Source organism: Chinchilla lanigera, unplaced genomic scaffold (assembly GCF_000276665.1).
Source record: "Chinchilla lanigera isolate Chin_1 unplaced genomic scaffold, ChiLan1.0 scaffold00050, whole genome shotgun sequence".
In the NCBI taxonomy this organism is placed as follows: domain Eukaryota; kingdom Metazoa; phylum Chordata; class Mammalia; order Rodentia; family Chinchillidae; genus Chinchilla; species Chinchilla lanigera.
This window is the reverse complement of record NW_004955451.1, coordinates 12,209,816-12,231,096: the sequence shown is the minus strand read 5'-3', so window position 1 is coordinate 12,231,096 and position 21,281 is coordinate 12,209,816. Positions and strand designations below refer to the sequence as shown.

Genomic DNA, 21,281 nt, shown 5'->3' with positions numbered 1-21,281 from the left:
CACTGCCCAGATGTTGTAACCCAGCCACCTGACCACGGATGTGCTCACAGAGGCAGGGCCAGCCGCAGGAAGCCACCGTGTCGGGCATTTTCAGCCCCTTGAAGGTCTCTGTTGAGGGGAACCAGAGGGCCCTGGATAGGCTGATCTGAACGTGCAATTGCGTTAGCCCACTTCCAGTTACCCACTAAAATAAGAGTCCTCCTAGCTGAGCGTGGTGGTGCACACCTGTCATCCCAGCACTGGGGAGGCTGAGGCAGGAAGATCGCCTTGCATTCCAGGCCAGCCTGCGCTACATAGTGAGACTGGGGGAGAAAAAAGAGTCCCTCATGTTGAACAGGCTTGCGGGGAAACATTCCGCCATTCAGTGTCTTCCTGAAAGTACAAGAAAAATGGGGCCAAGAGGGGTTAGTGACAAGCTCTATACAATAGGCAATGTGGCACTTTGAGTTGGGTGTGGGGTCGCATCCAGGAGGGACCTGGCCTCGGGATGTCTGCTAGTTTTTCGGAGGCGATGGTTGCGAGGGGAGAGGGTGGGCCCGTGGCAAAGAGCCTCCAACCCCAGCCTTTTTGGAGGTTGGGTCTTTCGTTCTGTTCATTCATTCACTCAGGAGCAGGCATGGCCTTAGACCACAGTCTTGTATTGGTGTTTCTGTTTATCTTATTTTATTTAGTTTTGTTTTATTTTATTTTATTGACATGGGGTCTTGCTATATAGATGAGGCTGGCCTCCTTCTCTCTCTCCCTCTCTCTGTTGAGCCTTGCTGTGTGTACTAAGTGTCTATCACTCACTCCTTAGCCCAGGCTGGCCTCAAACTTGTGTTGATGCTCCTGCCTCAGCCTCCCAAGTGCTGGGATTAAACTGGCTTGTGCTGGCATTTTGGGTCTAGGTTCGGGAATACTCCAGGGTTTCCTTTTTTCCTTCTTTCTTCCCTCCCTTCCTCCCTTCCTTCCCTCCTTACCTTTTCCTAACTTTTCTCTCTCTCTGTCGTTGAGCTCTGCTGTGTGTACTAAGTGTCTAGCACTCAGATGCATTTTTCTCCTAAACTTTCCTCACGGGTGCAATGCTTGCTGGTGGTGGAAACTCAGCCCAGTGTGCTCATCAGCGCCCCCACCCGGTTGGGTGATGCAGGCCCCTCTCTGGCCCAAATGATGACCCTGGGAGTCTGGAGCACGGGAGGACCCTGGCACCACAGCCCTGGGGCAGCTCCTGGGGGTGGTGAGCACACGCACTTGTGCACACACACACACACACACGTACACGGGCTCACACGCGCGCTCCAGGCCTGGGTTTTGCAGCTGCCCTGACCGGGAGTCTCTCTGACCGCCCCTCAGAGCGGGGACCGCAGTGCTAGCGGACAGGGATACCTTGGGGCAGGTCCATGGCTGCCAGGATGCCAACTCCACAGGTCCTCTGTGCCCACCTCACGGCTCTGAGTTCTGGCAGGAGGCAGGCGGATTGGCAGAGTGCTGGGGCAGGCGGGATCAGAAGCTGAGCGGCTCCAGGCCTCGGGGACGGGCAGGGCCCACTGAACACCGAGCGTTACAGAAAATAATTCTTGTGCTGCCCCTCGTTGTTTTTGGTTTGTTTGTTTTTAGTACTGGGGATTAAACCTAAGAGCCTCACGCTGAGCTACATCCCCAGCCCTTTTTAAAAATTTTGAATCAGGGTCTCATTAAGTCGCCCAGGCTGTGTTTGAACCTGCCACCCTCCTGCTTCAGCCTCCCAGAATGCTAGGATTCCTGTTTCTTGAGCATCTGCTGTGTGCCAGGTATGGGCTGGCGACTGTGGTAGCCTCTGAGGAGGCCTGAGCAGGGCCCCCTCCTGGTGTCCCCTTCGCCCCAGCCCTAGAGTGGGAAGTAAGGGGCATGGTGGCCATGGTGTAAGGTGATCCTCCTGCCTCAGCCTCCAGAGTGCTGGACTACAGGTGTGTGCTACCTTGGCCAGTACATTTGCATTTTGGAAACATAACTTTTGTTGCTGCTGTTGGTGGTCCCTACACACACACACACACACACACACACACACACACTGTTGGTGGCATGTGGGAAGGAGGGGCTGGGCTGAGCCTCCTGGGCTGGGGGTGATGACAGCCAACTTCAGGGCTGGCCCTGAGGCTGCTATACTGGGCTGCGGTGGGCGAGGGCTCCTCACAGCGTGCATTTGGCCACATTTGGGGGTGCGGAGGGCACTTGTATCTTGGGGTGGCCGCGCCTCCTCCCAGCGCCGGTGCCCAAGATAACAGGGCCAAGCTGTTTATGCAAAGCCGGGCAGGGCGGGGCAGAGCCGGGGCCGCTGCTGCCACAGATAGCGGTGGTGGAGGAGGCCGCCGGGGTGGAGTGGCCCGAGACCGACCCAGGAGCCTGGCGGCCAGCCAGGTGCAGGTGGAGGCCAGGTGGCTACAGGACGGTCGACCCTGTGAATGCTGTCCCCGGCCTGGGCAGTGTTGAGGTGCGGCTGGGTGGTGGCAGGGCTGGGGACCGGCCAGCCTGGAGTGACCTTCCAGAGGGGGAGGGGAGACAGGTGACACAAGGGCCGGGCGGGGCGGGGGTGTGCGCCATCTTGCCTGCACTAGAGAGACTTCTGTGGCCCTGTGGGGAGTTCACCGGAAACGTGTGATGTGGGCGTGGGCGCACGCCTGTCATCCCTGCACTGGGGAGGCTGAGGCAGGAGGACTGTCACGAGTTTGGGGCCAGCCTGCAGTACACAGCATTAAATGCATAGCAAAGCCCTGTCTCAGAAAAAAAAAGTGAGATGCTGTGGAAATAAGGAGACAGGCGGAGCAACAGCCACATCGGCCGCCCTGTCAGGAACGTGCGCTGGTCCCGCTCCCCCACTGAGCTCCGAGACACATGTCATTCCTCAGGCTCACTTTGCAGCCAGGGAAAACGAGAGCCCCAGGTCAAGCGCATGCCAGGCAGAGGACAGTGACGGAGGATGAGGACCCAGGGCATGGCCTGACTGCCCGGTCAGGTCGGGGAGTGACCTTCTGGTCTGTCACGGGGACCTGTGGCTGCCAGAGCTGCTGTCCTGACACACGGGACGGCAGGACGCGCTGGGAGGAGCTTCAGGTCGGGTGCCTGGCCGCCCCGAGTGACCAAGCTCCACTTCTGCGTCTGCAGCGTGGGGGCTCCTCTCCGCGCCCCACGGGTAGAAGTATGAGCACCTTCATGTGCAGAAGGTGCTTCACCTCAGCACCTCAGCACCACAGGGCTTTCTGGCTTTGAAATCGTCTCACTGTGCAGCCCAGGCGGGCCGTGAACTCCTGTTGATCCTCCTGCCTCAGCCTCCCGAGTGCTGGGATTATAGGTGTACGTCCGGCTACTGTTGTTTGTTTGTTTGGCTGTTGTTTGTTTGTTTGTTTGTTTGAGGCAGGGTCTTGTTGGGGATCATAGGTTCACAGTGGCTAGTTTTCCATACTTCCTAAGGGAGGAACGGAGGCTGGGATGATCCTGGGATGATCGGTAGCAGCCTTTTGAAATTTCCTGTTACTTGGCCGGGCGTGGTGGTGCACGCCTGTAATCCCAGCACTCGGGAGGCTGAGGCAGAAGGACGGTTCCAAGTTCAAGACCAGCCTGGGCTACAAAGTGAGCTCAAGGCCAGCCTGAACTGCATAGCGAGACCCGGTCTCAAAAAGACCAAAAAAGAAAAAAAGCGCTCTGATCTGCCAGCCGCTGTGCTGCAGTGCGCCCCTGAGGTGGACCCAGCTGGTCCATCCGGGAGCAGGGGCAGCTTCCGGGCTCTCTGGAGCCTCAGGTTAGGAGGGGACGGCTGGCCAGTGGGCTCGCCGACACCCTCCCCGATGATGGACGCCTGCTCTCTCCAGGTCTGGGGCCTGGTGCCCACGGACTCGGCTCCATGCGGGGGTGGGGACGGCCTCCGCCCCTTGCTCCCGGCCCTCTGGCCTGGCCGCTGTTTCTGCCCGGCCCCTGTGGTGCATTTCACACTTCGGCCTGGTTAAATGGAGTGTATCTCCTCCTCAGATAACCCCAGTCCCTCCCAGGAGGGAGTCTCCATCCAGGAATCAGACCTGTCCCCACTGCCTGTGCTGTCCTGGGAGCCTGGGGCACAAAATAAGTGCTGTACCCAGGGGCCTCTGTCCCGTGGGGGAGGCAAGGGACAGAAACTCACAGATGCCAGAGGACAGGTGCTGAGGAAAGACACAGGGAAGGGTCACCCTTCCTTCTTTCCTTCTGTTTTGTCTTTGTTCGCTTTTTTAGGCAGTCTTGTGGCGATCCTCCTGTCTCAGCCTCCTGAGTGCTGGGATTACCAGCGTGCACCACCACACCCAGTGATCCTTTGCTTCTGAGGGCAATGGGCAACCCCTCCCAGAACAGGTGCTGAGGGAAGGGCAGGGTGCAGTCCTGCGGACCCAGGGGCAGAGGAACACCCGGCAGAGGGACACGGGGGCCTGGCCACAGCCTGTGTGGCCCAAGCTCCTGGGAGGATAAGGCTGTCAGTTCGGGAGAGGAGGATTTGACAGATGGTGGTGTTCCCGGTGAGGATGAGCCGTTTCTCAAGCCGGTTAGTGTCACGAGGCTAGGCTGAGGGCTCAGGCCCTGATCTGCTGGTGCTTTGCCTGGAGTCTCCCCACCCGCTGCCCCCGCAGTCCACACACACCTGCCCAATGTTGCTTCACTGCTTTTTGTTTTTAAAATTTATTTACTTTTTTTGACAAGCATCTCATTGTGGCTAGGCTGCTCTGAACTTCTGTCGATCCTCCTGCCTCAGCCTCCCAAGTGCTGGGGTTACAGGTGTGTGCCACCACACCTGTAAAAGGCCAAGACCTTTTATTTGTTTTTTGAGACAGGGTCTTGCTGTGTAATTTAGGCTGCCCTTGAACTCATGCGGATCCTCCTGCCTCAGCCTCCTCAGTGCGGGCATGCACCACCACACCTGGCTGGGAAAGTGGTCTTTCATCTGTCATCTCATATTTTGTGGTGTCCCCTTGGCCAAGCCATGACTCTTCTTTGGTTTTCTCACTTGTAAAATGGGAGGCACTCTTTCTGGTAGCTGCACAACCCAGGGGACAGGGAAGAATCGTGCTTTTTTTTTTTTTTTTTTTTGGTACCAGGAATTGAACTCAGGACCTTGCGCTTGCCAGGCAGGCACTTATGCCACTGAGCTATATCCCTGGCCCAAGAATCGGGCTTCTAAGAGGTTCTGTGTCAAGAAGTGCTGGGCGGACAGAGATCAAATCAAACTTGACTTCCCCAGCGACAGCTCCTGCTGGCTGTGAGCCTCAGGGGGGGAGTCAACTCCTCTCCTGGCCACACAGGGACTTTCAAGGGCTGCAAATTGTGCGTATTTTCCCTTCCTTCTGGTCACCATTCGGAATTTGTGGGCAGAAAGGAGACTTGCAAAGGTACCTTCGCAATTCGCTGCCAACCTTTCACTGGGAAAGTTACTGTCAGCACGGGGGAGGCTGAGGCAGGAGGGTTGCTGTGTGCTCATGGCCAGCCTGGAATACATTTCTGAGGTCTTGGAAGCCTGTCCTTCCCTCCCCGCAGGCTGCAGCTGGTAAAAGGGTGAGGGGCTCTCAGCATCTCTGCCCATGATACAGAGCTGGCCGGGGCCTTTGTCCCCTTGGCTTTGCCACCTGTAAAATGGGGCGTGGCCCCTGCCACCCTGCAGCGAAGGATCAAAGGAGAGGCCAAGGTGCCCGGCCCTCCCTGCCCGGAGCCGGCAGTCTTGGCTACCCCTTTCCCCCACAGTGTCCCAGGGGTTGGTGCTTGGGGCCGTGGGCCAAGTTGGTCCAGGGACGGACTCCGAAGCCCTGACCCCGGCCAGCCCTACCTCCCCTCTGAGGGCACCATGTTTGGGCCGGGACCCAAGCTGCCCCAGGGCGGCGGTGGGGTGGAGAGCCGCAGCCTGGGCACCCCAGTACAGTTGTGGGGCGTGGTCTCGCCTGAGCTGCTTGTTTTTGTGGTTTGTGGTTTTTTTTTTTTTTTGGTCTTTTTGAGACAGGGTCTTGCTCTGCAGTGCAGGCTGGCTTTGAACTCACTTTGTAGCCCAGGCTGGTCTCGAACTTGCAACGATCCTCCTGCTTCAGCCTCCCGAGTGCTGGGATGACAGGTGTGCACCAAGCCCCACTCCCTCAAACTTCATCAGCTCCTGACACTTGCTCCACCGAGAGTTTGCAACTTGGGGACCCATGAGGGGCAAGAGGGTGCAACAACTGCAGCCGGCCCCCCACATCCACTCTGGGCTCGGGCGGGGTCTAGAGCATTCCAGACTACAGCTATGGGGCTCCTGCCCCTTGGGACCAGTGGTGGCTATGGGATCTGTCTTTCCACGGAGAGGTGGCAGGGACCCCCACTCATGGGTGAGGAAGCCAGGGCCAAGCCAGGCGTGGTGGTGCACACCTGTGATCCAGTTCTCAGGAGGCTGAGGCAGGAGGATTGTAGGTTCCAGCCCAGCTTGTGCTAATATTGAGGTCAAGGCCAGCCTGGACTACATGGCGAGACCCTGTCTTAAAAACAAAAAAACAAAAACACAAGAAAGAAGGAAAGAAGGAAGGAAACCGAGGCCGGCCTGGCCCACGGTAAGTGACGGCCGGGCCAGGCCGGGCCCGGTGACCTCCTTTCCTGTGGCCATCCCGGCCTCTCTCCTCCTCTGCTGCCACTTCACATTAAATCAGTTCTGCCCCAAGGCTGAGGACATCCAGATTCTTGCCAAGAGTGGTTTGGCTAAATGATGGGAATGCCAGAAAAATGAAAGGTTTCTAATAAAAGCCGTCTCCAGGCGGGGTGTGGGGCCGAACGGCCAGCTCGGAGCCCCCTGTGGCCCAGGACGCTCGAAGCCGGCCCCTCCCGCCGTCCGCGGGCCCAGCGTGGCGTTTTCTGCTCCAGCTGAAGCGGGAGAGATGCCGAGGCCTGGTGTGACCCCACTTCTCCCAGCTGCCCTTTCTTCCTGCCTCTGCCAGAGCTTGGTGGCTCTTTTGGTGCCGCACACACCCAGCCCCCTGCTCTTTTTATATTGAGACAGGTTCTCACTAAGTCTAAATTGCTCAGGGTGGGCTTGAGCCATCCTCCTGCCTCAGCCTCCCAAGTGCTGGAATGACAGGTGTGCACCACGCTTGGCATTTTGCTGATTTAAGGTGTGTTTTCTGCTTCATTATCTCCTAACTGTCCCAGCTCTGGAACTCAGGGGTGCCTCCCCCCACCAGGCCCCACCACCTCTGCCCTGGAGGCAGAATGGATCTCTCCCTGCCCCTCTGATAATGCCACAGTTGGAGGCACTCCAAAACATGACCTTCAGCCGGGCGTGGTAGTGCACACCTGTAATGCCAGCATTCGGGAGGCTGAGGCAGGAGGATGGCAAGTTCAAGCCCACCCTGGGCAATTTAGACTTGTGAGACCTTGTCTCTAAATAAAAATAAAGAAGGGCTAGGGACGCAGGTCAGTGTGAAGGGCCTGGGTTCAATCTCCAGTACTGAAAAAACAAAAACAAAAAAACCCACATTGGAAGGAGGGGCCGAGGCCCTGCTGCGGCTCCTTTCCAGGTGGACAATTCTTAAGCTGCGCCCTGGATTTACGGTTGCTTCTCAGAGATTCCCCTTGCCCCGCCGACTGTCCAGCCTGTACCTGCTGCAGCAAGTCACGGCTGCCCCGTCAGGGACGCCTGTCTCGGGCCGCTGCCATCCTTCTGGGAAGTGGCCCCAAACACGCAGGGCTTCTCAAAGGCAGGGCGTGGCCGCGCCCCCTTGGCCTGCCCGGAGTTGCCCTCTCGCCCGTGTCCCCGCGCAGGTCCTGATGTGGTTTGCTGCTGGTCTCCACGGTGTGGGTCGGGGCACCCCAGGGAGACCCCTTGCGCGAAGCTCCCACAGCGAAAGCTGCTCTCCCAGCCCCCTCCTCTGCCAAAGCAGGGCCGCAGGACAAGCCAGTGGTCCTGTCCTGACTGACTGCGAACCCCAGGCTGGTCAGGCTGACCTCAGGACCAACTGCAACCGCAGCGGAGAACCTGAGTCGGCCTCTACACGTGTGCGACCCAGCAAGTTCACCTCAGATCTTCTTCACTTCTGTGGACTGTTTTGGGAGTTTTTAAGACAGGCTGACTTTGAACTCAAAGTGACCTACCTGTTTCAGCCTCCTGAGTGCTGGGATCACAAGTGTGCGCCACCACGCCCCGCCTGAGCCCAGACCCGCAGGGGGAATGAGTGCAGGCAGCGAGGTGGCAGCCGCGGGGAGACCCGAGGCCTCCAGTCCTGGCGGAGCTGGCGAAACCAGGCCTAAGTGGTCAGTTCATCCTGCCCATCCTGGTAGGGAGCAGGATTTCCATTTGCTATCCTGTGTGGGCTCGGAAGTGCCGCCCAGGGACTCGGAGCGTGAGCTTCCGACTCTGTGTGGCCTCCCCAGGCTCCCTGGGCTCCGCCATTGCGCGGGTGCAGACACAGGAAGGGAGGGAGGCGGGCTGCGTTCAGGACACAGAGGATGAACAGCCGATGAAAGTGGGGTAGGGAATCTACTGTTCTCTTGGGTCAGTCCCTATATTGCTTCCCTCTTCTGTTTTAATTAATTAGCTTATTTTGAGAGAGGGTCTCACTCTGTAGCCCAGGCTGGCCTGGAACTCACAGCAGTGATCCTCCTGCCTCAGCCTCCTGCCTCGGCCTCTAGGGTGACAGGTGTGTGCCACTGTGCCGGTTAAGTTGCCACAGTTTGTAGGGCTCCTTGTACCTGTGCTTCCACTTGGAGGGCAGCCCCCCACGGTAGGACTCTTAGCACGGTCTCCTGAGCCCTGACCTTCACCGGGCTCCAGAGACTTGGATCCCGAAGAGGTGGAAAAAGCCATCTTCTCTGAGAAGGGCCCTGTTCCCTCTCAGGACGGTGGGTGTGGATCTCAACAGACGCACCCCAAACACAGGGGAGGCATCTGGCCAGCAGGAATAAGTCTGTTCATTCTCAGAGCAGCTCCCTGAGGGCGGGAAGGTAAATAAAGTAGTCCTAATTTGTAACTAGCTGGTGTTTGAAGTTCTAATTTTGTCGTTTTCCCTGGGAGAGCTATTTTGTGGTCTGAGATTGTCTGGGATGATATTTGCTAACCCAAGCCTGCCTGCATTCTGTGTTTTTTTTTTTTTTTTTCTTTTTTCTTTTTTTCTTTTTCATTTCTTAAGCTTTTGGTTGTTTGAGCCAGGGTCTGGCAATGTAATTGAGGCTGGCCTCAAATTTGCAGCGATCCTCCTGCCTCAGCCTCCCGAGTGCTGGGATGACAGGCATGTGCTACCACACCCAGCTAAGGCTCATCTTATTAACACTACCACCTCGGTGGGGGTGCTTAGGTGCTGTAGCAGAGATACAGAAGCAGCAGGGCGTGTGCAGAAAGGGGCTTACCTTGGACACTGGCTTCTGGGACTGAGGACCCAGAAGCGGGCTCTGAACGTCCGAGTCCCTAGAGCAAAGCAGCTGTCCGAGCTCTGGGCAGGGCTCCTGCTGCACCCGCTCCTGCACCGCAAAGCCGAGAGCCTCCCACGGGCACAGAATGCCAGCCAGGTACCACAGTGCATGCCTGTCATCCCAGCAGTTGGGAGGCTGAGGCAGGAGGGATTACAAGTTCAAACCCAACCTGAGCAATTCAGAGACTTGGCAAGACCCTGTCTCAAGTTAAAAAATAAAAAGGGCGGGGGATGGAGCTGAGCCCGAAGGCCCTGGGTTGCGCTGTCCCTCCCAATAAATAATTAAATACCACTGTTAGACGACGTTGCCGCTTGGCTGAACTCCAGCGCGGGTTTCAGTGGTCAGAGCCTCGTGCAAACCCTCCCGTGTGTCCTGCGCGGGGACTGAGCGGAAGGAGCACAGAGCCCGGCTGGTGCCAGGTGAGCCAGGTGCGCGCTGGCCCCTCTGATGACCGTCACGCCCGCCCCCTCCACGGCCCGGGCCCAGCCAGCAGCGAGCCCCTTCCCACCGCCGCCGTGCGGGACCGGGCGCCCCCCTCCCGTGTGTGGGGACTCCAGCGGCTGCCAAGCCCTGCTCTTCCCCGCTGTTTTCCAGGACGACCCCACGTAGGACCGCGGGGCAGCGGGCATCTACGCCGAGGGCGTCCTGGGCCAGCCCCTCCCGTGGCTTAAGGACAGCCACCTCCCGGGTGGCCTCACCCCTGCAAGCTGAAGGGTGGTAGGCGACAAAGCACGGAGGCTGCGTTCTGTGCAGTTTACTCTTTTTTGAGACAGGCTCTCGCTATGTAGCCTAGGCTGCCCTCAAACTGTATAGCTCAGGCTGGCCTTGAAGTCACCGCAAACCTCCTGCCTCAGCCTCCCGAGTGCTGGGGTCACAGGTGTGCGCGGCCACACCTGGCTCACAGGTGCTTTAGGGCTCCATTATTCTGAAGGTGGGGAGGAAACAGGCAGGGGTGTATGTTGGTGCGTGCGGCCTAAGGCCCTAATTGCATACATTTTTGCACCTAAAGCGAATGATTCTCCAAGGTAGAGATGGAAAAGAAACCTTCCTCAGACCAAAGGCCACAGCCATGGGCTGCCCGCAGGGAGCCTGCGCTAATTAATCCCGTTCATCGAAGAGAACACATCTGTGCAGCAGTTTGCGTGGAGGCGACAACTTAAATTGGCAGAAGTCCGCAATGATCGCCACTCTCCTGGGTCTGCACTGCCCGGCTCTGTAGATCAGCTGACCCTGCCCCAGCCCCTGCCCCGCTATACACTGGGCTTGAGCCCACCTTGCCTCGGGGCCGCCCTCTGTCCTCTATTATGCAAGGATTCTGGTGGCCTCCTTGCTTTAAGAGGTTTGGTTCTGCAACCTTAGCTGTGGCTTCTCAGGGATTTAGGCATCCCTCTCATCAGAGATTTCTTTTTTTTTTTTTTCTTTTTGGTCATTTTGAGACAGGGTCTCGCTGTGCAGTTCAGGCCGGCCTTGAGCTCACTTTGTAGCCCAGGCCAGACTCGGACTCGCAACAATCCTCCTGCTTCAGCCTCCGAAGTGCTGGAATTACAGGCGTGCGCCACCACGTCCGGGAATTTTTTTGGTTTTTTTTTTGAGACAGTATCTCACTATGTAGATTAGGCTGGCCTTGAACTTGTGGCAGTCCCCTTGCCTCAGCCTCCAGGGTGCGGGGTGACAGACCCCTGTGGCTGGCTAATTTTTTGGTTTTATTGAGATAGGATCTACTGTGTAGTCCGGGGTGGTGTTGAATTCCCTGCAATCCTCCTGCCTCAGCCTTCTGAGGGCTGGGGTTACAGGAGTGCGCCACCATGCCCTTTATACCGCTTCACCAAGAAGTGCCTGGATGTGGGCCGTCTCTGGGGTCTGGTGACCGCAACCTCCCCTCCGCCCGTCCCAGAGTCCATATTCAAACCTCTCTGTCCTCTGTTGCTGCCCCACCAGCAGCTCCAAAGCTTACTGCTTAGGACAGCGCAATCCCTACCCCGCGGCTGGTCGGTCCCTGGGCAGCAGCTGTGTCCACTCTGGCACCCGTGCCTGCCCCAGGCCCCAGGCCACTGCCCAGGGCACACGCCTGGCTCCACAGCACATCGTAGCTGCCCAGGCCCCTGCGCGTGGCCCCTGCTGATCGGAGCCATGTAACTTCATTCTACCGGTGACGTCCGTCACTCTTGCCTCGTTGTCAGAAGCAATCACTACTCCCAGCGCAAGCCCAGCGCCTCCTGTGCCTCCAGGCGGTGGGGTCCCCGAGGACTCCTGTTGTCAGTGGGAAGCTGCCTGCCCCAGACACCTGCCAGCACCACATGCCTATTACCCTGGCACTCTGGGAAGCTGAAGCAGGAGAATGGCAAATTCAAGCTCAGCCTGGGCAGCATAGCAAGTTAGCAAGACCCTGTTTCAAAATTTAAAAGGGCTGGGGATGTAGCTTAGTGTGAAGGGCCTGCATCGCTCACCTCAGCCTTGCAGTGACCTAAGGTAGTTGTCCAATACCTGCTGTAGCAGGTGCGGAAACAGGCTTCAAGCAGTTAAGTTAGGGGTACACAGACATGCACATACTCCTACAGAGAAGAGAAAAAAAAATCTAGCCCATGTTTTATCTATGAACAAGTCTCTGTGTGTTTTCTAAATTTATTCACTTTTGAGACAGGGTCTTGCTATGCAGCCCAGACTGCCCTTGAACTCATGGCGATCCTCCTGCCTCAGCCTCCCAGGTGCTTCCGTGAAGGCTGTGTCCCACCACACCTGGCAAGCCTGTGTGTTGTAATTCTTGTGCTATACTATCTCCTTCAACTGTATCTTCTGTTGTTGTTGAGACACGGTCCTAGCATATAGACCAGGCTGGCCTCGAACTCATAGCAATCTTCCTGCCTCAGCCTCCTTAGAGCTAGAAGCATGGACATGTGCCACTATGTGCAGCTAATGAGACCTGTGTCATGGTCAGCATTTTAAAAAGAGAATATATCAAAGTGTGGCGTATAGTGGTATTTATATTAAATGAACTCATGGATGTATCTTGGATAGTAAAATATTAGTAAAATGTATTTCTTACTAAGGTCATGGTCAGAGTTGAGAGCTGCTGATGTCACCATGGTAGTGGTGGGCATCCACTTCCTACAATGTGTTGGCATCTCTAGGCTGGGTGCAGTGATTTATTTAAGCCAGTGGTCCTTGCTATTGGAGAGGCTGAGGCAGGAGGATCACAAATTTGAGGCCAGCCCGGGCAACTCAGCATTACCCTGTTTCAAAACTGAAAATTAAAAAGGGCTGAGGATGCAGCTCGGTGGTAGAGTCCCCCTGGGTTTGATCCCCCATGCCACAATAAAATAAAGTAGAATAAGCAGATAAGAAGGGCTGGGCATGCAGCTGGAGGTACAGCTCCCCTGGGTCTGACTACTAGTATAGTAAAGTACCCCTCCCTCCAAAAGGAAACAGAGAAGTCTGTCCTAGTCAGAGAGCCCAAATGGTAATTTTACGATTTGGCTAGTTTTGTTCTATTCTAAGAGGCTTCTACCAAAGGGAAACTTGAACAATAAGATTTCCTTCCTAAGCGCTGAACCCCTCATCAGAGCCCACAGCGGGGACAAAGCGGGCGGCCCTGGACGGCAGCCTCTCTCCCCGGCCCGACCCGCCTTCCGCACCTCCCCGGGCGGCCGCTGTCCGTGTGGGGCCCGGTGGGGCCGGGGGTCCCCACAGATGACCCCTGGGACACGCGAGGGGCCGCAGCGGGGGTGCTGGTTTGACCCGCAAAGGACGGTTCCTTAAGCAAAGGGCCGCAAACGCTGCGGACCAGGCTAGGATGGAAACGAAGAAACACACACCAGGGAGACGGCTGCTTTTTTCTTTTTTTTTTTTTTTCCTTTGAACATGAGCATTGGGTTGGTTACCGTACACATCCGAAGGCCCGGCATCTCAGAGAAACCAGTGAGCGGCACACCTTGTACCAGAGTCTCACAAGAATAAAATATACAATGCTACATTGAGTGGTTAAAAATACACAAAAAGTAGTTTTAACAATCTATAAACTTTTTATACTTAAAATCATGATTGAGTTGAAATTAAAAAAAAAGTGCATTTCAATTGCTAAAAAAAAAGTCCCGGTGTAGTTAACAAAGGGGAGACGGGTACGCGAGGGAGGGACGGCGGGAGCAGGCTCCTCGGGCAGCTCTGCGCGCCGGCCCGCCGGGCTTCCGGCCGCGCCTCCGCAGAGGTAGGAGAGGGCACGGCCCACGCCGACGTGGCCTAGGTGCCCCCGCCGCGTGGCACCTCCAACCCTCAGGACCCAGCAGGCAGAGCAGGGCCAAGCAGCTTCTATTTCATCAGACCCCTTCGGACGGTCAACATTCAACAACAAGCTCTGTAAACCTAACGCTGAACAGTCCCCGGCAGGCAAACTGGACCTTCTTCTGAGAAATGAGGGAAAGTGCACGTGATGTGGGTACCGTGGAGGGAAAGGGCAGTCACAACCAGCACGCGGCCCCCGGCACCTGCGCCGCCCGCCCTGCCCGCCGCCTCCCTCTCCCCGTGCCCAGCGCCGGGTTAGCAGCGGGCGGCACTCGGGCGCTGGCCCTGGCTGCGGGGACAGAGGCCGGGCGGCTCGGACGGCCCCTGCAGGCGGCGACGCCTCCGGCTCCGGTACTAGGTGAGGGGTCCCGGCCCCGCGTCCCCTTCGCGGGGCACCGAGCTGCTCTCTGAGAAGCTGCTGCGACCAGCACAAGCGGGACTCTGGACCGGGCTCAAGGGAGGCACGGCAGGCAGGCAGGCAAGCCGCCCCCGCGCTACTCACAAGAGGGCCTGCACCGCGCTCGGTCTCTGCTCGGGTCTCGGGGCTGAGCAACCACTGATTCAACGCGCAGGGAAAACGCCTTCACAAATAAGCAAGGATCCGAGGGACCGAAACCCAGAGACCTGAAAGCGAGCTCAGAGAGACAGAGAGAGAAGTACTTTATTGCCTCCTTGTGGACAAAGCCAGTACTGCTGATGGAACAGAATCGGCCCAGGCAAGAAACGAGCAAACTGCACATGCAGATTTATGCAAGATGGAGAATGCAGCTGGCTTTCTGTGGCCGGATCTCTAGCCTTGGAGATAAAACGAGAAGTAAACACCAAAATTATGCCACACTGTCGCTTTCTTTTCAGCCCAATGAGGCAACGAATCAAGCATGGAAAGATCTTGGGAACAGGGATTAGGAGGCCTAGGACCATCAAATATTTTCTGCCAACTCTTTTTTTTTTTTTTTGTCTTTTTGAGACAGGGTCTCGCTGTGAAGTTCAGGCTGGCCTTGAGCTCACTTTGCAGCCCAGGCTGGTCTCGAATTCACAACGATCCTCCTGCCTCAGCCTCCCAAGTGCTGGGATTACAGGCCTGCGCCACCAAGCCCGGCTCTGCCAACTTTCATATGCAGCGAGGCATGGTGTCAAGTCCTACGGGGGATGTGAGCTCGGACCTCTGTCCTTCCAATCACCTGTATAGGACGGGCAGAGGGGACGCCATATTCGTGAAACATGTCCGGCCTCAGGCAGCTCCCAGTCCAGACCAACCCGCCAAGGTGAGGACCAAGCACAAGGGTTGAGCAAAGCCCAGCTCCCATTTCTTCAGGCCCCATGTGTTCTACGGAGCCACTTCCGGGGGATGGACAGCCGCCCCGGTCTCAGCAGAGAAGCGGAGCAGCCTGCAAGTGATGTGGAGCTCGGAGGCCGTGGGCCGCGTCCTACCGAAGACCTGGGCCGGACAAGCAGCGCCCCTCTCAAGGTCTCGGCCCTCCGCCAGCGCAAGCCCGGTGGCCACACGGGTCCTTGGCTGGGGCTCTCAGGACGGAAGCAACAGGCCAGAAAGCGAACTTCGGGCAGCCAGTTACGCTCGAGATGCAAATGCGTAGGTCACTCGGGCAGCAGGGCAGAGGAGCACAAAGAGGCCCCGCCCCTGCTCCCGCCCTGCGCATCTGCCTCCTGCCCTCCGTGTTCCGGTTCCCGCTCCCGGCAGCCGCGAGGCCTTCCAGTGTGCACACTCCGCACCAAGAAACACAACCACCTCTCATGCTGTCGCCCTTTCCCCCCGACAGACGGCAGGAAGCCTGTGTCAGCGGCGGCCCTTACAGCCCTATGCCGTGTGGTTATCCGTCTTCAACACCTGAGTACTGATCACTTTAAGGAAAGAGGTGTGAAATTTTAAGTCAGGAAGCAAAGATTTTGACTAAGGCCAAAATATTTGATAGCTTTCATCTCCCTATAAAAAATGGAATTCAATGTCCTCATTTTCAGCAGTTCCTTTGTTTTCACCCATGGAGAACTTAGGAAGCCAGAGACCAGTACACAACACCAACTGAGGTTCTGGCCGTGAAACATGAGCCAGCTGCTAAGTTTTATCAGCGAGATGCTCATATCATATGCAGAATATGCTTCAACCTCCTTTTTATTACATCCTTCATATATTACGCAGCAATCATACTTTTCAAATGCATTAGATGAGAACAGCTAGCAAAGAAACAGGTTTTTGACGGGTGGGGGGTGGATGAGCGAGGCAGGTCAGAAGTCAGCGAAGGACTTGTGCTAAACCTGGAGAGCACTTTTAAATTCATCTGCCTAAAATAAGACTACGGGGCAACTTGCAAACCACTGACGGAAGGCGGAGACCACAGGGCAGGAGCAGCATTCAGGGCCTTCTCACCGGGAGGGGCCGGCAAGCGTTCAGGAAGACTTCAGGGGGAGGAGATGACCTCCGATCGCAAAGGTGCAGCCAGCTTCGGGTGAGAGCACGCAGGTGAGCAGTGAGGCGACGCTGACACCTCCCAACGCTAGCGATGTACCGTGTGAGGGGATGAACAAGTGGAAAACAACCCAAAAACGACACGGAGGAAGAAGACAGAAGCACGCGCCCGACCCCAGCCCGGGCTGTCGCTGTTTCTCAGGTTCAGCACACCGGAGAAGGGAGGCTGCCAGCACTCACGCACAGCAAAGTCATCAGAGGTAGGCGTCCGGGCAGGGGGAGGGCTCCGGGTCCTGATTTGAAGGCACTCAGGAAGACAGCGAGAGACACGGAGGCAAAGGCTCGCTTATGTATCCTCGAGACACGGAACCTATGCCAGAACACCGTGCAGACACACGTGACCCACACAGCTCACAAGGGAGGAAGAAACCCATTCACGGGTCATTTCTTACACCAGCGCGGCTTCTAGTGAGGGGAAAAGAGAAGTTTGTTTTCTGGATATACAACTCTGCAAGGTAGTTTTGACTTCAATACAGAATTTGAAAAAAAAAATACAGACTTTGATAAATGGTATGTAATCTGGTTCTTTAAACCAACTTATTGAAGCTAAAGCTTCGAAGTTGGGACATCTAAGAGTGCCACTTTCCTTTGAGTCTTGTAAAACCTACTAAGACAGAAAGATCTGATTATAAAGTCTATAAAAAGTCTAGAGGGCCGGGGGGATAGCTCAGTGGCACAGCGCCTGCCTGGCAAGCGTGAGGTGCTGAGTTCAATTCCTGGTACCAAAAAAGAAAAAAAAAATCTAGAGAGTATAAAAGTAGAGAACTACGAAAGTGGATATATCGATATCGAATGGCAACTCATATGGCTTCCATAGAAAGGGTAGAGAGGATCTCTGGCTTGCTTCATCGAGGTAGTGTCCAGAGCTGCAGGTCGGTACTTCCACACATGACACATGCAGTCAATGGGGACAGAGTTATTGCATAATAATGCCACTATCTCTAATGGCTATGACCTTTATTTCTTGAAAAAAAAAAAAAAAAAAGAAAAGGAATTTCCTATCTTGGTTTAGGGCAAAGGAAAATTAAAACTCAGTGTTTACTTTCTTACAGTGTGAAGAATTCCAGGTGAGTTGTTTTTCTAAAAAGCAGTCAGCTGATGAAATGCTTGGCTGTAACATGTCCCCCTTTTCCTTAAATACTCTCCTACCGTCCGGAACAGCACTCATTACTCATCCTGTGGGTCAGCAATGCAGTCCAAGTTGTCTTTTCCATACAGTGGCTCAAATAAACGGACTTCTCTCTTTAGTTTTAAGTTTTTTTTTTTTAAACATAAAAAGTCTACATACCCCATCGTGTTGTCGTCACTGAACCACGCAGGATGGGTAAGTAGAAACACACATCTGCAGTGTATTCTAGCTCTGCTTCAGATTCTCAAAATTTAAAACTGCCAGTTTAAAAAAAAAAAACAAACTGCCAGTAAAATCAAAATGAAACTATACATATCCATTCAACAAAAATAAAAACCGGAACAACATCAAGAATCTTTACCACCATCTCTGAGGAGCACTCTGCCTTCACTCAGTATGCCAGGGACAAATTCGAGGGCGAGTTCTAACCACAGTAACAAGGTGCTTCCCACAGCTGCGGTTCTGAGAAGAGAAGGTGCGACTGTGTTCCACGCTCAGCCACTGATCTAGGGTGGCTCACGAACACGTGGACTACAACAGCATCGGAAAGGGATCTGCAAAGGTTTCTTGGAACTACAGTAAAGTTTTATGCAGAGACCCCCCCATTTGCTAAAAATAAGAATGTAATTATAAATATGTGTAGAAATGAAGCCACATGCTTTGAGCTGATGTTCAAATTCTAAAACTTCAGTATGAGCCTACCTGATTCAACTTGAGAAAGCAGCAGCCTTTTTTTTTTTTTTTTTTTGGAGGGGGCATTGAGGCTCGGTCTTGCTATGTAGTCCAGGCTGGCCTTGAATTCACAGTGATCCTCCTGCCTCAGCCTCCTGCCCAAGTGCTGGGAGGACAAGGGCAGCAGCCTTTTTTAATGCTAAAAAAAAGTTTATATTTGAATGATACACCTATGAAAAAAGGATAGAAAATGCAAAAACCAAGCAGCCACCAGAAATGCAATGGCAACTCAGAAAAGCCCTTGGGGAATTTTCCTCAAATCCGTAACCCTGCAAAGATACAAGCCCTTGAAGACATTGTAAAATGCAGTCATGAGAGACAGCCTCAGCTTGCTGTTTGTGGAACGCTGCCTGCGGCCTATACTGTGAAAAACATAGCATGAGAAGTGCTGAGAACTCCAGCTCTCCCGGGTCTCTCCATGAGCAGGTGGGCGGGTAAAGGGTTCTGCGGCAGACGTGTGAGAGAGCACCGAACAATGCTGCTTTACCGAAGGAGAGGACCCCACTTCCTGCCCTGCGCATGCGCCTGCGCCTTCCGCATGAAAACCTGACGCCTGACGCATGCGCACATGGCAGGCTTCGCCTGCAGCCCGCTCTCCGGGAGCGTTCGTGTCCCGTGCATGTCACTATCCGTGTACCACGTGACGCTGATGAGGAGCCATCTTCCTGAACGCCACAGGTCACATGTCAGGGAAGGCATACTTAGCCGGGAGAAAACAAAAACTGGAAGCTTCCGGACTGTTCCATTTAACCAAGAGTTCTACTGTATGATAATGCTAACTTTAATTGGGGGGGCGGTTCTGGGAAGGATGGGGTTACGTGCTTACTACCGATTTTCCTGTGTAGCAGCTATTTTCCTATGGGGTTACAGTGGCTCGAATGACAAATCAAAGACAACTACCTGAATTTTCCGGGTATAATCAGAGTACACCACATGAGATGGTTGATTCAAAGATCTCAAGTCCAGAATTCAAAATTGCTGCCCAATACTGTAAATTTATTTAGAACCAATAGGGTCTAACCAATGAACTAAGATATACTGTGTATCTTTTTAAGAAAAATTATTTTAATATTATAGCCTTGATCATGAAATAATACTATGTCTACATAAAAGTGTGGCTTTACAAACTTGTCCTGGAATGCAAAGGAGATGGTGGCAGTAGCAGGGACAGCCACTGAAGTTAATAGTCCCAGCAGGGAATTAACTTCCTTACTGGCTTGGGTGCCCAGGGGCTCAAAGAATGTACACAAACACTAAAAATACTATTTTTTAAAACTTACATCCCAAAACAGGAAGAAAAGGATGTCTTGAGATACTTACTTTTCTGTCTCCTGCAATATTTTCCTATGCATTACCGAAGACAAAGGCAAAATCAGGAGGAGAAAATTTGGGATCATTAAACCGAAAAGCTAACAGGGGGTAGAGAAATAGGGACCTCAGCCAAATGGAGAGAGCTCCATTTTTCCCTGCTGTAGAGCTAATCAGCTGGAAAAGTGCTTGACGCCTATCTGCACATTTAATATTAAAAAATAAAATAAATAAAAGCCAGGCAATGACCTAAGGGCCCGAGGAAAGAGTAATGAAGGGATTCCAAGGTGTAGAACGCAGAGGGCGGCTGGGGCAGAAGGACCTACCCTTGGAACTCCGTTCTGCGGTGAGCTTGGTGTTTGCGGCAGTGCCGAGCCTGGAGCCTGGCTGAGTGTCCCACCCGCCCTGTGCTCGGCTCCGGCGGAGCTTGCTGTGGGGCGCGGGGGGCTGTCGGGGGGCCGAGCTCACTGCCGGGAGCACGGCAGCACCGCTGTCCCCTCACCTAAGGCTGCTGGCCGGCATGCTTACCCGCAGCACGGCCAGGCTTCCAGGCTGCCCCCGCTACAAGGTCAACTGTGTTCAAACCGCTCGGCGCTGTGCACACCAGACCTTCCCAAACTCATTCCCGGTTTGCCTTCTCTTCCAAATTTCTCAGCCACTGCCAGCAAAGCATGTCTGAGAGTTCAGTTTACTACTTTAGCTTCTCGTAACAGTTCTAGAAAAATAAAGCAACCTCAAAATGAGAGACTCCTATCTGTTTCCCAGAATGATTCGACACGAGCAGAGTTCCAAAGGGAAGAAACAGCTGTGACCAAGGAGAAACAATTCCTGCTGCTGCGCTTCCCTCTCCTGACCATGAACAACTTCACCCAAAGTTCCAAACCGGGGCAATTTAGGCGACTGCCCTGGAAAAAGCCCAACGCCAACCCCTCCACTTAATGCATGAATGGAGCCCAAAGGAACACGGAAGCCAGACACGCGCACGAGCCTGCTGGCGTCTGAGTGCGGCGGACATCGAGCGCTGCCTGTTCGGAAGCAAAGCGCGCTCCTGCTGGAGCCGGGGCGGGGGCCTCTCAGACGCAGCCAGTCTCGAAAGCACCTTTGAGTCGTACGGGTGTAAGACTAACTTTGAATTATAGAAGTTATATGCATCTTTAAGAATCACATTTTGATGATTATAAAAATTTTTTCTATTTTACAACATAGGTTCAGCTACACTGAAAAATTACACCGCTTATTGAAATACATTTCATTTTAGAAACAGACTACTAAGAAGTCTATACAAAAACTCTAAAATAATTTCTGTAGTAAAATAAAGAGTGCGTTAGGAGAGCTACACAAAGAAGAAAATTTCCGTCTTCCTCTATAATGCTTGATATACTGTGAACCGGGCCAGCTCCACTCTGCAGCCAGCACCGAAAGCTGAAAAGAATTTATTACAAGACACAGTGATACAATTAATGCTCTGGATTAATCTCACAGCCTTCCCGATTAGTACAAAGAAAACCAGGCCTATCTCCTCTTTGAGGAGAAGTCCAGGATATAAAAGCAAGCATACCTCATCAGCTGATATGAAATTATAAAATCCCAGAAGTCGGAGTATTTGAAATTTATAAAAGTCATCAGAAAATGCAAGCAAATTGGGCTTCAGTTCGGTGGTTCCCCTGGTTTCGAGGGCAGGCCCCACGAGCGCGAGGAGGTCCCGGGCTCCGTTCCCGCGCCTGCTGGCTCGCGCAGACCCTGGCAGAGCCCGGGGCTGGCGAGGCGGCTGCGGCCCCAGCCGGCCTGGGAGGCCGAGGCTAGTGGTGCTGGGCCGCGCCGTTCTTCTCCGCCAGGTGCCGCAGGAAGCTGTCCTCGCTCTGGCCGCGGTGGTTCAAGGGCTCGCTCTTGAAGAGCGCGGGCGGCGGGGGCAGGTGGGGCACGGGCGGGATGGGCAGGTGGTGCGGGTGGTGCGGGTGCGCGTGG

At 54.6% G+C, this 21,281-nt stretch overlaps 1 protein-coding gene across 1 annotated transcript in view; it reads right to left on the bottom strand.

Annotated features, from left to right (window-relative positions):
- Positions 1-17,120: 17,120 nt before the first annotated feature.
- Positions 17,121-21,281, bottom strand: part of Znf652 (zinc finger protein 652) — a gene marked incomplete at its 5' end in the record, with an annotated part of 30,176 nt that continues 26,015 nt past the window's right edge. Inside the window, 1 exon segment of the mRNA XM_013519111.1 lies at positions 17,121-21,281. Within this exon segment, the coding sequence (XP_013374565.1) occupies positions 21,116-21,281 (166 nt within the window).